At 46.0% G+C, this 12,500-nt stretch overlaps 1 protein-coding gene across 2 annotated transcripts in view; it reads left to right on the forward strand.

Moving 5' to 3' along the window:
* Positions 1-12,500, forward strand: part of LOC125037769 (forkhead box protein O-like) — a 295,887-nt gene that overhangs the window by 233,625 nt on the left and 49,762 nt on the right. Inside the window, exons 2-7 of one of the 2 annotated variants that reach the window (XM_047630970.1) lie at positions 1,084-1,272; positions 1,505-1,720; positions 1,901-2,173; positions 2,441-2,602; positions 4,397-4,872; positions 5,618-5,753. In XM_047630970.1, the coding sequence (XP_047486926.1) occupies positions 1,084-1,272; positions 1,505-1,720; positions 1,901-2,173; positions 2,441-2,602; positions 4,397-4,867 (1,311 nt within the window). In that variant the 3' untranslated portion in view covers positions 4,868-4,872; positions 5,618-5,753. Of the gene's footprint in view, positions 1-1,083; positions 1,273-1,504; positions 1,721-1,900; positions 2,174-2,440; positions 2,603-4,396; positions 4,873-5,617; positions 5,826-12,500 lie in introns of those variants that run through there. The other variant, XM_047630971.1, reaches the window with a different exon arrangement.

The following is a 12,500-nucleotide window of genomic DNA, read 5'->3' on the forward strand; positions in this document are numbered from 1 at the left end:
GGCCTCAACCAATTGGTGTTCGCCATGCGCGGGTCGACCAATCATTGTTCGTATCACTTTATTCCGCAGCCAATCTGCGGGTACTAAGAATTAATGACCTTGTAGGAAGCTTCATTAATAAAGGGGGATTGGTTGGTTTCGGGTAATTGCTAACGCTGTGACTGCTAGCTAACGTGAAATTACACTGTAGTTATCTTTCATTTTTTTGTTTGCTATTGTTTAAGCATGATTCACGGGGTTATTTAGGTGACGGATTGACAATCTGTATCGGGGTCTACCTTCGCTTTTTCACATCGTTCATTATTTAATTCACTAAAGCAATATTACCATATGTAGGATCCTTCCCTTTCCATCAATTTGTAGCCAAAATCTTTTCGAATTCGTCCCATACCGCTGTTCCAACGAGGGGTGCGCCTCCCCCCTCCCGAAGCTTTTCCGAACGCGACTTCCTCTCGCCGTTCGCTCCAGCCTTCCGTTCCTCAGCCCCCTTCTTAACTCTACGTAATGTGACACGCCGCTGGAAATAACGACTCGGCCCTAATATTTACTAAACTACACCTACCGACCCTTTGTTATTACGATGGTAGGAAAGACAAGTAGAGAATTATTGGATAATTGGCCTCAATTAAGTATAATAATGAAGGTTCTTCCTTGCTCATTAGTGTTCCTCATTAATGAAGACTTTGTTGTGGTTGTGCAATATGTCTCATTTTTGCTTTATTTACGAACAATAGAGATGCCCGGTGAATGTATATTATTTAGGTAAAGCCTAATGTATGCGGACGCTCATTTTCCCGCAGTCAAGAAAAGGAAAATGAAAAACTCCCGCAGCTTTTGGTGTAACAAATGGATGTCGCGGCGAAATTACATTAGTTTTAGACACTGATAACACGCCATTTTTACCATAAATTGCTTTGCTGCCCTGAATTACAGCGATATGTTTGTGTTTTGTGCATATACTGTTACAAAGTACGTAGATGTAGTAGTCAGTTCAATATTTTCTCCCCCTTTCTTCTGTTTCCCTTCCCCCTTCCCCATCGTGTACTTCAGCACACTCATTTCCCCCTTTCGTCTCTCCCCCAGAACTCCATCCGCCACAACCTGTCGTTGCACAACCGGTTCATGCGCGTGCAGAACGAGGGGACCGGCAAGTCGTCTTGGTGGGTACTCAACCCCGATGCCAAGCCGGGCAAGTCCACGCGCCGCCGTGCCAACACCATGGAGGGCGGCCGCTACGAGAAGAAGCGAGGCAGAGTCAAGAAGAAGCTTGAGGTAAGAATCAAGGGTTCCTTTTTGTTAAGATCTCTCGAGGAGGATTTCGAGGCATCAGAGAGAGGGCTTGTTCAGAGCAAAATCATGGTGTTTAGCTAGCAAGGATTTCTTTCCGGACTATATTAATAAAAAGTTCCCAGTCTCTGTCCCGGATTTCTTTGGCTCCTTTTCCTTTGAGAAGAGGACAGCGCCTCCTAGGTGACGTACTAACGCCCGCCCCCGCCCCCCACAGGCGCTCCGGAACGGCCAGGAGATGACGCCGTCCCCGTCGTCGTCACTGAGCGAGAGCCTGGACCTGTACCCCGACTCCCCCCACACGCACCCAGTGCACAGCGCGTACAGCCAGCTCTCTCCGCAGGACTACCGGCCCAGGGCCTCCTCCAACGCCTCCTCCTGCGGGAGACTGTCCCCCATCCCCGCGATAGAGTCCGATATGCATGATTCACAGGTAGGCGAGGTCGGGGCAGGATGGCTGCAGTGCGCGCAGAAGTCTTTGCGTCAGCTGTCGGAATGTTTTTTTTTTCTTTTTCTTTCTGATGAATGACTTTGTTATATTTGCAATTATAGGACAATCGTAGCTAGGTCACTGTATTTGAATGTGCCTTAAAACTTCCCGATGCTGTCCAAGGTACCGCCCATGTCCCCTGGCATCGGTGGGTGGGGCGGAGAATACTGGCCCCACCACGCCCACCCGCACCCGCTCGCCCACGACCGGTATGCCGACCAGTTAGTGGACTCCATGGGCGAAGGGCTGAAGCTCGGGCCGGACTCCTGGGGCGGCCCAGCACGCCCGCCCAACCCTCAAGACTGTATGAAGATGTCACAGCTGTCCCCGCACGGCCCGCCCACCTCGCACATGAACGGCTACGTCACCCACCACCACCACAACCACCACCCGCAGGTAAGGCCGCCTCTGGCCGGAATCACAACCATTATTCACGAGTAGCATTCCGGTGCCCTCGCCGCGCAGAGGTAAGCGGTGCGTGCGAAGGCTTTGGCGATTTAATTGGAATCCTATTTGAGACAATGGAGCGTCGCGTCCTTTGTCACTTGCCAAGGGTATTCAGCATTGCTAGTGAAATGAACAGCACATCAGGGCAAAAGTAACGGGGGCAGGGGACAGTAACAGTGCAGGAGCCCTAATCCGACTGATTTCTTCTTCTCTCAGGGCTTCAGTACCTTTGAAGATTTTCGTTTCAACCCCCACAACCCCCACGGGCCGGCATTCCCCCACCCGCCCGCACAGCATCCGCCCACACCCCACCAAGACAAGATGGCAACGCCCACACGCCCGCATCCACACAATAACTACTCCCTGACCAGTCTACAGGTACGTTCAGCAGCCATCGATTCCCATGGGTTGAGGTTCACTAACGAGTAAGTTTGTGTGTAGCCAACTTAACCTTGAGTGCGTGTATCGTTCCCATACCCTCACGTGCGGACGCTGGCGTATGTTAACCTCTCTTCTAATTCCTGTCTCTTCACTGCATGTACTATTCTCTTCCATACTAAATAAAAGACATAGGCTGTTGATACGTTGATCCATAGTAACCTGGGTGTAACGGTATTAATGTAGTGGTAGACTAATGACGTAACATTATTTTTCTCATTGGGTTGAAGTCGGAATTCATTCATACATCGTCAGGCAGTATTTTTTTTTTCTTCTAAAAAAATGATGGCTATATAAAACATGGGTTACATATCTATCCAGGAATGTTAATCTACACATATTAGTACGCCGTACCGATGTGCCTTGGATGCATAAAACAAAAAAATAAATCCCTATATTGTCCGTTTCTGTATAAAGATAGATCCCCTAGTTATGAATCTCTGTCTTGAGGAGCCACCCCTTCATCCATCCATCACCATATGCAGTCTAAGATAGTATATGCTTTATTCGTTATTCATTCAGTTTCGTATTTTTCATATTCAAAAGCGTTCCTGTTATCGTTATGAATAAGACTCATCCCAATTGTAAAACTAGCTTGAGTAAACATACCCTCTTTAAACCCTACCTGGAAAACGTTGACTATGAACACTGTAGTTGCGATTTTCACTTCACTAAAATACTTGCCGTGAGTTGCTGTGTGCAAGGTGTAGAAATAATGAGAATGATAATGATGATAATGATAATGATAATGGTAATGGTAGTAATGCTGAGAATGATGATATTGATACTACTACTAATAATGATGATGATAATGATACTGATAATTGTGATAATGATAATGATGACAATAAAAATTATAATGATGGTTATAATTATGATAATGATGCTTGTGATAATATTGATGATAATGATGCTTGTGATAATAATAATGATGACAATGATAATAATAATAATGATAATGATGATTATTGTAATGATGATAATAATAATAATAATAATATTATTATTATTATCATCATTATTATTATTATTATTAATGATAATGATGCTTATTATAATAATGATAATGATACTACTACTACTACTACTAATAGTAATAATAATAATAATAAAAAAAAATAATAATGGTGATGATGATAATGATAGTGACAATGATAATGATAATAACAATAATGATAATGAGGATAAAGATAATAATAGAAATGATGAGGATGAGGATGAAGTTAACTAACCACTTTGCATTTCCTGAGACCTAGCTTTGCAACATTACATACCACTAACAAACCCAGTAGAAGATACCGCGAGGTTGCAATGCCTGGGAGTCAGTATTTTTTTTATATTTATTTGATCTTTCTAGTGCATCTTTAATAGATTATGCATAAACATGTAACCCTTCAGCTTGAAAAAAAAAAATCAATGATAGATAATAGCTGATAACGTTTGAGTTTTAATTTAGTATAGATAATATTGTGAAATGACCGATTAACTGTCTTGCATAATCTGATGATTACTTTGAAAACGTAGTATATATTCTTTTCTCATAAGTTTGGTTACATCTGTTTTTATTTAGTTTTGTTTATTCTCTATCATTTCTTCATCAGCGCTCTTTCGTCAAACTGATATGTTCCTAAGGATATCTGACCAAACTTATTGACAAAAATAACCATATCAGCATTAAGTTAATACAGTGTGGTTCCTGCGGGTGGTGATTGGTGTGTTATGGTGGTGTTTCAGGCCTTGTCCCCGGCACACAGCGTCCACAGTCTGTCGCCCACGCAGCCACTTGGGGAGGGGCACTACCCAGGGCCCGGAGGCGAGGCGCACCAGCCCTCCAACTTCCCTTCCACCCCCACCTCACAGCCACAACACACTCACTCCGCCCACACTGCCCTCTCGGCGTCCAACAGTGAACCTAATATGCTCAGGGCAGCATTAACCCACCGTGAACAGCAGCAGCAGCAACAACAGCAGCAGCAGCAACAACAACAACAACAACAACAACAGCAACAGCAGCAACAGCAGCAACAGCAGCACAGCAGCAGCAGCAGCAGGGCCACAATAGCAGTCCAGGGAGTGGTAGCGCGGGCGGCGGCGGTCAGTCGGGTCACAACGGAGCGTCCGGTGGTGGGTCTGGTGGTTCTGTGCCAATGCAAGACTTTGTGGACTTCGACACCCCGATTCAGGGTGGCTTGGACTGTAACGTAGAGGAGGTAGGGGCCATGCGTTATACTCAGCCTTTGTACCTGTACCCTCAGATGGGGACTTGAATGATGCACACGAGTCTCCAGGAGCTGGAAAGCTTTGGGTCACCCACTAAGATAAGCCTACATTTAAGGGTAGCTGGCCTAGAATCACCTTTCCCCCAACAAAGCATAGTCTTAGGTTCTGGTCGGGAAGTATCATGGAAACGACTTTTGTTATCATTATTATTTTTTGCCTGGGGGAATGTTCAGTAGCCATTTTTGCAGTTTAATCAATATCATTCCTCATTAGAAGTTAGAAGAGCTTCCTTTAGCAGACTTAGGCAGACTCCCTCCTTTTTCTCTCCCTTGCAAATGATGAACCATGCCAGTATTCTGCACCTCCATCACTATCATCACACACATACCTCCTCATGAGAAGAGATTCGGGTGTAGGCGTGAGTGTAGACAGCGTGTGCATGCGCTCGCGCTCGCCGCCACGTCAGACAGTATGATTTCCGATTCTTCCTTGTGTGTATGGTCAAAAATGAGGCTACGGGAACGATAGCTACGTCACTTTTGCCTTAGGTTGTGCTGGTTACTGTTAGGATCGTGAGTCAAGATTCTAACCACATGATTATTAGGGAAACGTGTCAACAGTTTGCCCCGTAAAGACCTTTTCCATTAGATCATTTCTTTATTTTATTTTTACTGGTGTTGTCCCCCAAGGGATTGTGCAACAGTCGGTGCTCTAACCAGCTCCTGGGCTTTTCAGGTGATCAAGCATGAGCTACAGGTCGAGGGGAACCTGGACTTCTCCTTCCCACAAGCTCATCACGGACACCACGCCCACGCACATGCCCATGCACATGCCCACGCCCACGCCCATGGGCACCCCGACACCCCTCAGATGGCCGTGCCCTCGGGGATGCCCTACCCATGCTCGTCCATCGCAGCCGGGAACCAGTGGGTCCGCTAGAAAGGTTAGTAATGAGATATTTATCTTGTTCGATACTACATATTACACATAACATCAAGCCTACTCAGTAAACGAAAGCGTCATCACATACGACACAACGCCCGCTCACCACAACTATCGCGAGTGTCAGCACACTCTTGACTCCGTGGGCATGCTGCGCCAGGTGGAGGCGGGACGGCAGAGGCGCAGGAGCGGACGCCAGTGACCGGCCCCATCAGTGGATGTGTTCAATTATTCCAATGTTTACCTATAAGCCATGATTCATCGTCGGTCCAGCCCGCGACACCCTGTTTGTTCCTGTTTGTCCCAGCGACGCTTGCCTCTACGCCTACATTGTTTAACTGACGGCTTGTTTATCCACTCCGCCCGGCAAGGTATATAAATATCGCTTGTAATATTAATCCATGGCCGACCATCGTACATTGATGATGGCTGCTACGTTACAGAGACAAATTGTGTGCTAAAGTTCAACAATTAATCAGACCAGGAGAATCGTCAGCTCCCTCTATCCGCCGCCCTTACTTCCGACCCCCCTTCCCTACAGTAGAGAGGGGGGCTACTCCTCCGCCGGCCAGTCTCCCCCTCTCTACGCCCCACCTTTCTTATTATCTCTTATGCCCCACCATCTCCCCCCCCCCCTCCCCACGCGCTCCTCTCAGTAATAGGCCTATCTTTTTTTCATGTTTCATTAATGGGATTTTATCTTGCGTAAAGATCAGCGTTAAACTTGAATTTACCATTAACTACATTTTCTCCGGATGACCTCAGAGCATTCCTGAATCATCCTTTGCCATTCCTTCAAAATTTCCGCTTTGCAAATTATAGATATAAAACGCCAGTTCCGCTCGCCTAGTGGGCGAATGTTCCCCGTGGCGCGTCGGCCTCAAGCCCCGCACCGGCACAGCCAGGTTTCTTTGCCTTCGCTTCTGTATCTCGTGGCCATTCTTTCGGGGCCGGCCATTGCTGCTGGCGCTGATGATTAATCCATCAAGCGATGATTTCTTATTCAGCAGCAGCAAATCAGGAGAGAGGATCGTTTGTCATCGTGCAAGGGATCTCCCGAGCGCAGCCAGCCATCCCGCTACCCCGGTTAGCGATCTGGCGCTCGGTCCTCGCCTCGATCACTTGGGAAAATTAAAACGGTGTTAATTCTGTTTTAAAAAATATATATATATGTGTACAAGTTTTTCTTTCAGTTGTACTATCAGACGTGTATTTTATTCTCTTTCTCTTTAGTACCTTTCCTGATAGGAAAATAAATGAACGGAATCGCTCTTAGGCTTGGCTTGTTGTTCAAAGGCGGAGTTGTATTCATTTTTCACATCTCGGACGAACCCTCGCCTCCGCCTGCCTTTGTATCACGGGAAAGCCTTCGGGTTTTCGGAAAATAACTTATTCGGAGGTCAGTGGATTCTTCTAGATATAAAAAAAACACGAGAATAGCCAAACATTTACGGAAATTAGAGCGAAATTAATGTAGAAATACGATAATGACAGAAGCTTTGAAGTGGAATGTGGGTACAAGGAAGTTCGCCAGCTGATTAATAGATTTTTGTATAAAACTAGGCTGAGGTGAAGATAATGGAGCTCCGTTTCATCCAGCTTTAGACTAGAAAAGGGGAAAAAATCACAAATACAGGAGAGCGAGTGGCAGCCTCCCCGCGCATACGATTCCAGGTCACGAAACTACAGAACGTAAAGCCCGAGAAGCAACACTTGAACCTGCAAGATTGAGTAGCAGGAGACCTCCTTAGGACGCCTCACCCCCCACCACTTTTCTTCATCTCCTTTTAGTCTCTTCTCTTTCCTCTTCCACTTCCTTTCTCCCCCCCCCCCCTCCCCCAGCATTCTACCACCTTTCTCCTCCCCTCTCCTTTTCCCTCCCCACCCCCCTTTCATCACCCTCCACAACCTATTCTTCCGTCCCCCTTTCCCCTTCATCCCCCTGCAGTAACCCCATCAACCTTCTCTCCCCATTCCCCTTTCCCCTCCACTCCTACTCCGTACTCCCTCTCCCTTTTCCCCTCCCCATTCCCCTTTCTCACATTCCCTCTCTCCACTCCTCACTCTCTCCCTCCCTTCCTCTCCCCTCTCCCCTCCTTTTTCCCCTCTCCCCTCCTCCCTCCCTTCCCCTCTCCCCTCCTCCCTCCCTTCCCCTCTCCCCTCCTCCCTCCCTTCCCCTCTCCCCTCCTCCCTCCCTTCCCCTCTCCCCTCCCCCCCCCCTTCCCCTCTCCCCTCCTCCTTCCCTTCCCCTCCCCCTTCCTCCCTCCCTTCCCCTCTCCCTTCCTTCCTCCCTTCCCCTCCCCCCTCCTCCCTTCCCCTCCCCCTTCCCCTCCTCCTTCCCTTCCCCTCTCCCCTCCTCCTTCCCTTCCCCTCTCCCGTCCTCCCTCCCTTCCCCTCTCCCGTCCTCCCTCCCTTCCCCTCTCCCCTCCTCCTTCCCCTCTCCCCTCCCTCCTCCCTCCCTTCCCCTCTCCCTTCCTCCCTTCCCCTCTCCCGTCCTCCCTCCCTTCCCCTCTCCCCCTCCCTCCCCCATCCAAAGCGTCCTACCAGGGTGAGCGAAAGGAGAGGGAGAGGGCGTATCGGCTCCCTGTGAGCGATCCTTAGCGGGTGAGGCGGCGGAGGGATGGATGATCCAGGCACCAGGAAAGGACCCCGATTACTGATTAGATTAATGATTTGATTAATTTAGCTCTGGTTATGATTAATCAATGAAGGTGACGATTAACATTTTTCACACTGGGGTTCATAGAAATTTGACGGGGTTTTTTTTTCTCACTCTCATTCTTTTCTTTTCTTTTACCTTTTTTTTCTAAAGGAGTTTTTTTTTTTTTTTTTTAATTAGGCGTGAAAAATGACGTTGTGATGGACGGAGAATACGGACAATAGGTGTCGCTCTGTTTCCTCTCTCTCTCTCTCTCTCTCTCTCTCTCTCTCTCTCTCTCTCTCTCTCTCTCTCTCTCTCTCTCTCTCTCTCTCTCTAACTCTCTCTCTCTCTCTCTCTCTCTCTCTCTCTCTCTCTCTCTCTCTCTCTCTCTCTCTCTCTCTCTCTCTCTCTCTCTCTCTCTCTCTCTTTCTCTCTCTCTCTTCCATTCTCTCTCTCTCTCTAACTCTCTCTCTAACTCTCTCTCTCTCTCTCTCTCTCTCTCTCTCTCTCTCTCTCTCTCTCTCTCTTCCATTCTCTATTTTTCCCCTTTGGTCTCTCACGACGCTGGAATATTATTAATGACAACGGAAATTAGTAGATTATTTTCTCGCATAACGTAATAAAAATCTGAATAATAATGAGATGATTGATGATAAAGGCTAAATAAAGATAATGATAAAAGTGGTAATAGTAATAATCATAATCATAATAATAATGATGATGATAATTGTAATGAAAATAGTATTGATAATAACAGTAATGATAATCGTAATGATAATGATAATTATGATAATGATAATAATAATATTAATGACAATAGTAATGATAATGATGATAATAATAATAATAATAATAATAATAATAATAATAATGATGATAATAATAATGAAAACAGTAATAATAATAGTAATATTAATGACAATAATGATAATAAAAATAATGATAATAATATTAATAAGTGATAACAATCATAATGATGATAATGCTAACTATTATAATTAAAAATATAGTTATGATGATCATGATAATTAAAATAATAATGATAATAATATGAATGATGATAATAAAGATAAGACGAGGAATTATGATAATAATGAAAGCAGTAATAGTAATAATAATAATGATAATACTATTAATGATAATAAAAGTAATAATAATAATGCGCATACGTTTGATAAAGCCGTCAGATCTGTGACTCTTTTGACTGATAAACAATAGTGTCATTTTTCGTTTTAAATTTCAGACGACTTTTGACAGAAAATCTCTCTGTGTTGTCTATATATTTTTTTGTTATGATAATGCAGACTATTACCTAATGGATATGTCTATGGTCAATGACTCTTCACAGGCAAATTATTGTATTCATGAAATGATAAAATAACCGTGTAATTAAAAGTATGTAAATATTTTTAATAGTATTTGTGTTTAGTGTGATGTATAGTTGTAAATGACAATGAAGATAATGATTATTGGTGATTATAAAGATAATATTGATTATAATGGTTGCAATGGAGATAATACTGCTAAGAACATTATTGTTATTATTTTTTTTATAAATTTTATACGTAAACTACTGATGCCACTGTCATCCCATGCCCTAACCAGCATCACCATCTCCCTCGTAATATTCCCCGATACTATTTTCACACCGATGTCACGAGTAATATTCTTGAGCACAAATGACGTCCCATAGTCATCCCGTCTCCCCTCTCCTCCTCCTTCGCCGTCCCCTCTTCTCCTCCCCTCTCCTCCTCCTTCGCCGTCCCCTCTTCTCCTCCCCTCTCCTCCTCCTTCGCCGTCCCCTCTTCTCCTTCCCTCTCTTCCTCCTTCGCCGTCCCCTCTTCTCCTCCCCTCTCCTCCTCCTTCGCCGTCCCCTCTTCTCCTCCCCTCCTCCTTCGCCGTCCCCTCTTCTCCTCCCCTCTCCTCCTCCTTCGCCGTCCCCTCTTCTCCATTCTCTTCCTCCTTCGCCGTCCCCTCTTCTCCTCCCCTTCTCTTCTCCCCTCATCCGTCTCCCCTTCCATCATCGTCTTGGCAACTGTACCTCATTCTCCATAAGAAAAATTAACAGCCTTAACTCCCTTAACTGCCTGGAAATCTCATCAAACAGACAATTACTGACGGCAGATCGCGCCTAAAATTATAATCCTGAGGGCGGAAAAACACCTATCCAAATTATTAATAAAGTGCCAATAATTGTCTTCGGAGGAAGGGTGTCACATAGGATTTTTTTTATTCTTTTTTTACGCTTCGCCATTTTCACCTGAGGATTGCCTGGTCTTTTTTTTTTTTTTTTTCTTTCCTTTTTTTTTTCACTCAATCGATCTCTTTTTATCGTTCGTCTCATGTGGCTAAGATATAGAATGTGGATTTTGGTAGAAATGTAGGTTTGTCTTATTTAAGGATTCTAGTTTTATTATTATTCATTATTCATGAATATCTTTATAGAGTTTTTCCCCTTAATTTTGAGTGAAACCCTTTTTTTCGTTCCCTTCAAATTAGATTTATTACGACGTTCGTTACAACCGTCTATTGCGTCCAGTGACCCTCCTACTTGCCTCTCGGAACAATGAGTTAATGCGTCTTAAGTGAATTAATGTAAAACTGTAAAGTTGTCGTTTAAATCAGCCAGCATCTCTTAAGTTCTCCCGAGCTCAATTCATAATGGTCCTTCTTGCAGAAAACGATATCTCGTAACTCGCGCGCCCGAACCGAAAAAATGTTGTGTTCATTTTCATAGATCAGTTTAACCCTCGCCGACCTCCCCGCTCCCGCCGCTCCTCCGGCAGCTCGGCGATATATCTGGGAGGGCCCGAGCGAACTCCTCCTGGCCTCGAGTGCGAGATCTTACATGTAGCTGCTCTAAAAGCCACTTAATCCGATGAGAGCCGAGATATTAAAATTGGGGCGCTAACGACTCGGCCCAAAATGGGGCACTGAAGGCAAGCGGTGATTTACTTTGACGTGGCGCAGCGAAGGTGACCAGGGTAGGAGGAGGGAAGGCAAGGGGGGTGGAGGAGGTGGTGGGGAGGGAGGAAGAGAAAGAGGAAGAAGAGGAAGGAGAAGATGATGATGGTGGTACGAAGGAGAATAGTAATGAAAATGATGATGACGATGATAATAATAATGATCTTGAAGATGAAGGAGACAAAGAGAGGAATAGGGAGGGGAGACACAAAGATGAAAATAGAAAAAAGCAAGGAGGAGAGGGGGGATGCAGAGGGAGAAAGGGAGATGATTAGGGAAAACGCGAGGGGGAAGGTTAGCGGGCGAAGTACAGGACGAGAAGAGGGGGTGGGGGTGGGGGGGGAAGCGAAGGACGGCCGTAGAAAAGCCTGTGAGTAGGAAACCGGGTAGAAGCAGAGAGGAAAATCAAATACCAGTTGAAAAGGAAATGTTGAAGACGAAGAAGGTAGAGAACCTACTCGATAAAATCTGTGACACTTCATTATTTTCCCTTGTGGAGGGAGGAGGCACTTGACTCCTCGTTAATGTCATGACTCACCAGTTTCTCCGCGCTCATCTCGGCTTCCTCCCCCTCCTCCTCCTCTTCTTCCTTTTCCTCTTCCTCTTCTTCTTCCCCTTCCCTCTCCCTCTCTTCCTCCTCTTGCTCTTCCTAATCTCCCCCCCCCCTTCCCTTCTTCCTACATCTCCCCCCTCCTTCCCCTACTCTTCGTCCTCCACCACGCCTCCTCCTCCTTCCCCCTCCTCCTCCTCCTCCTCCTCCTCCTCCTCCTCCTCCTCCTCCTCCTCCTCCTCCTCCTCCTCCTCCTCCTCCTCCTCTTCCTCCCCTCTCCATCCTCCTCCTCCTCCTCCCCTCTTCCCTCCTCCTCCTCCTCCTCCCCTCCCCCTCCCCAACCCCCTGTCCCTTTCGTGCATCTCCATTGCAAGTGATTCTCCTTCGCTGCCTCTTCTTATTCGTCTCCCGATTGTTGCCTCGGACGACCTCGCATCTTCAGACGTCCCCCCCCCCCCTCCCCTCCCTCACCATTGCCTCCTTCACCTCCGTGTCTCCCCCCTCCCCCCCCCTCCCTTCTT

This window comes from Penaeus chinensis, chromosome 24 (genome assembly GCF_019202785.1).
Source record: "Penaeus chinensis breed Huanghai No. 1 chromosome 24, ASM1920278v2, whole genome shotgun sequence".
In the NCBI taxonomy this organism is placed as follows: domain Eukaryota; kingdom Metazoa; phylum Arthropoda; class Malacostraca; order Decapoda; family Penaeidae; genus Penaeus; species Penaeus chinensis.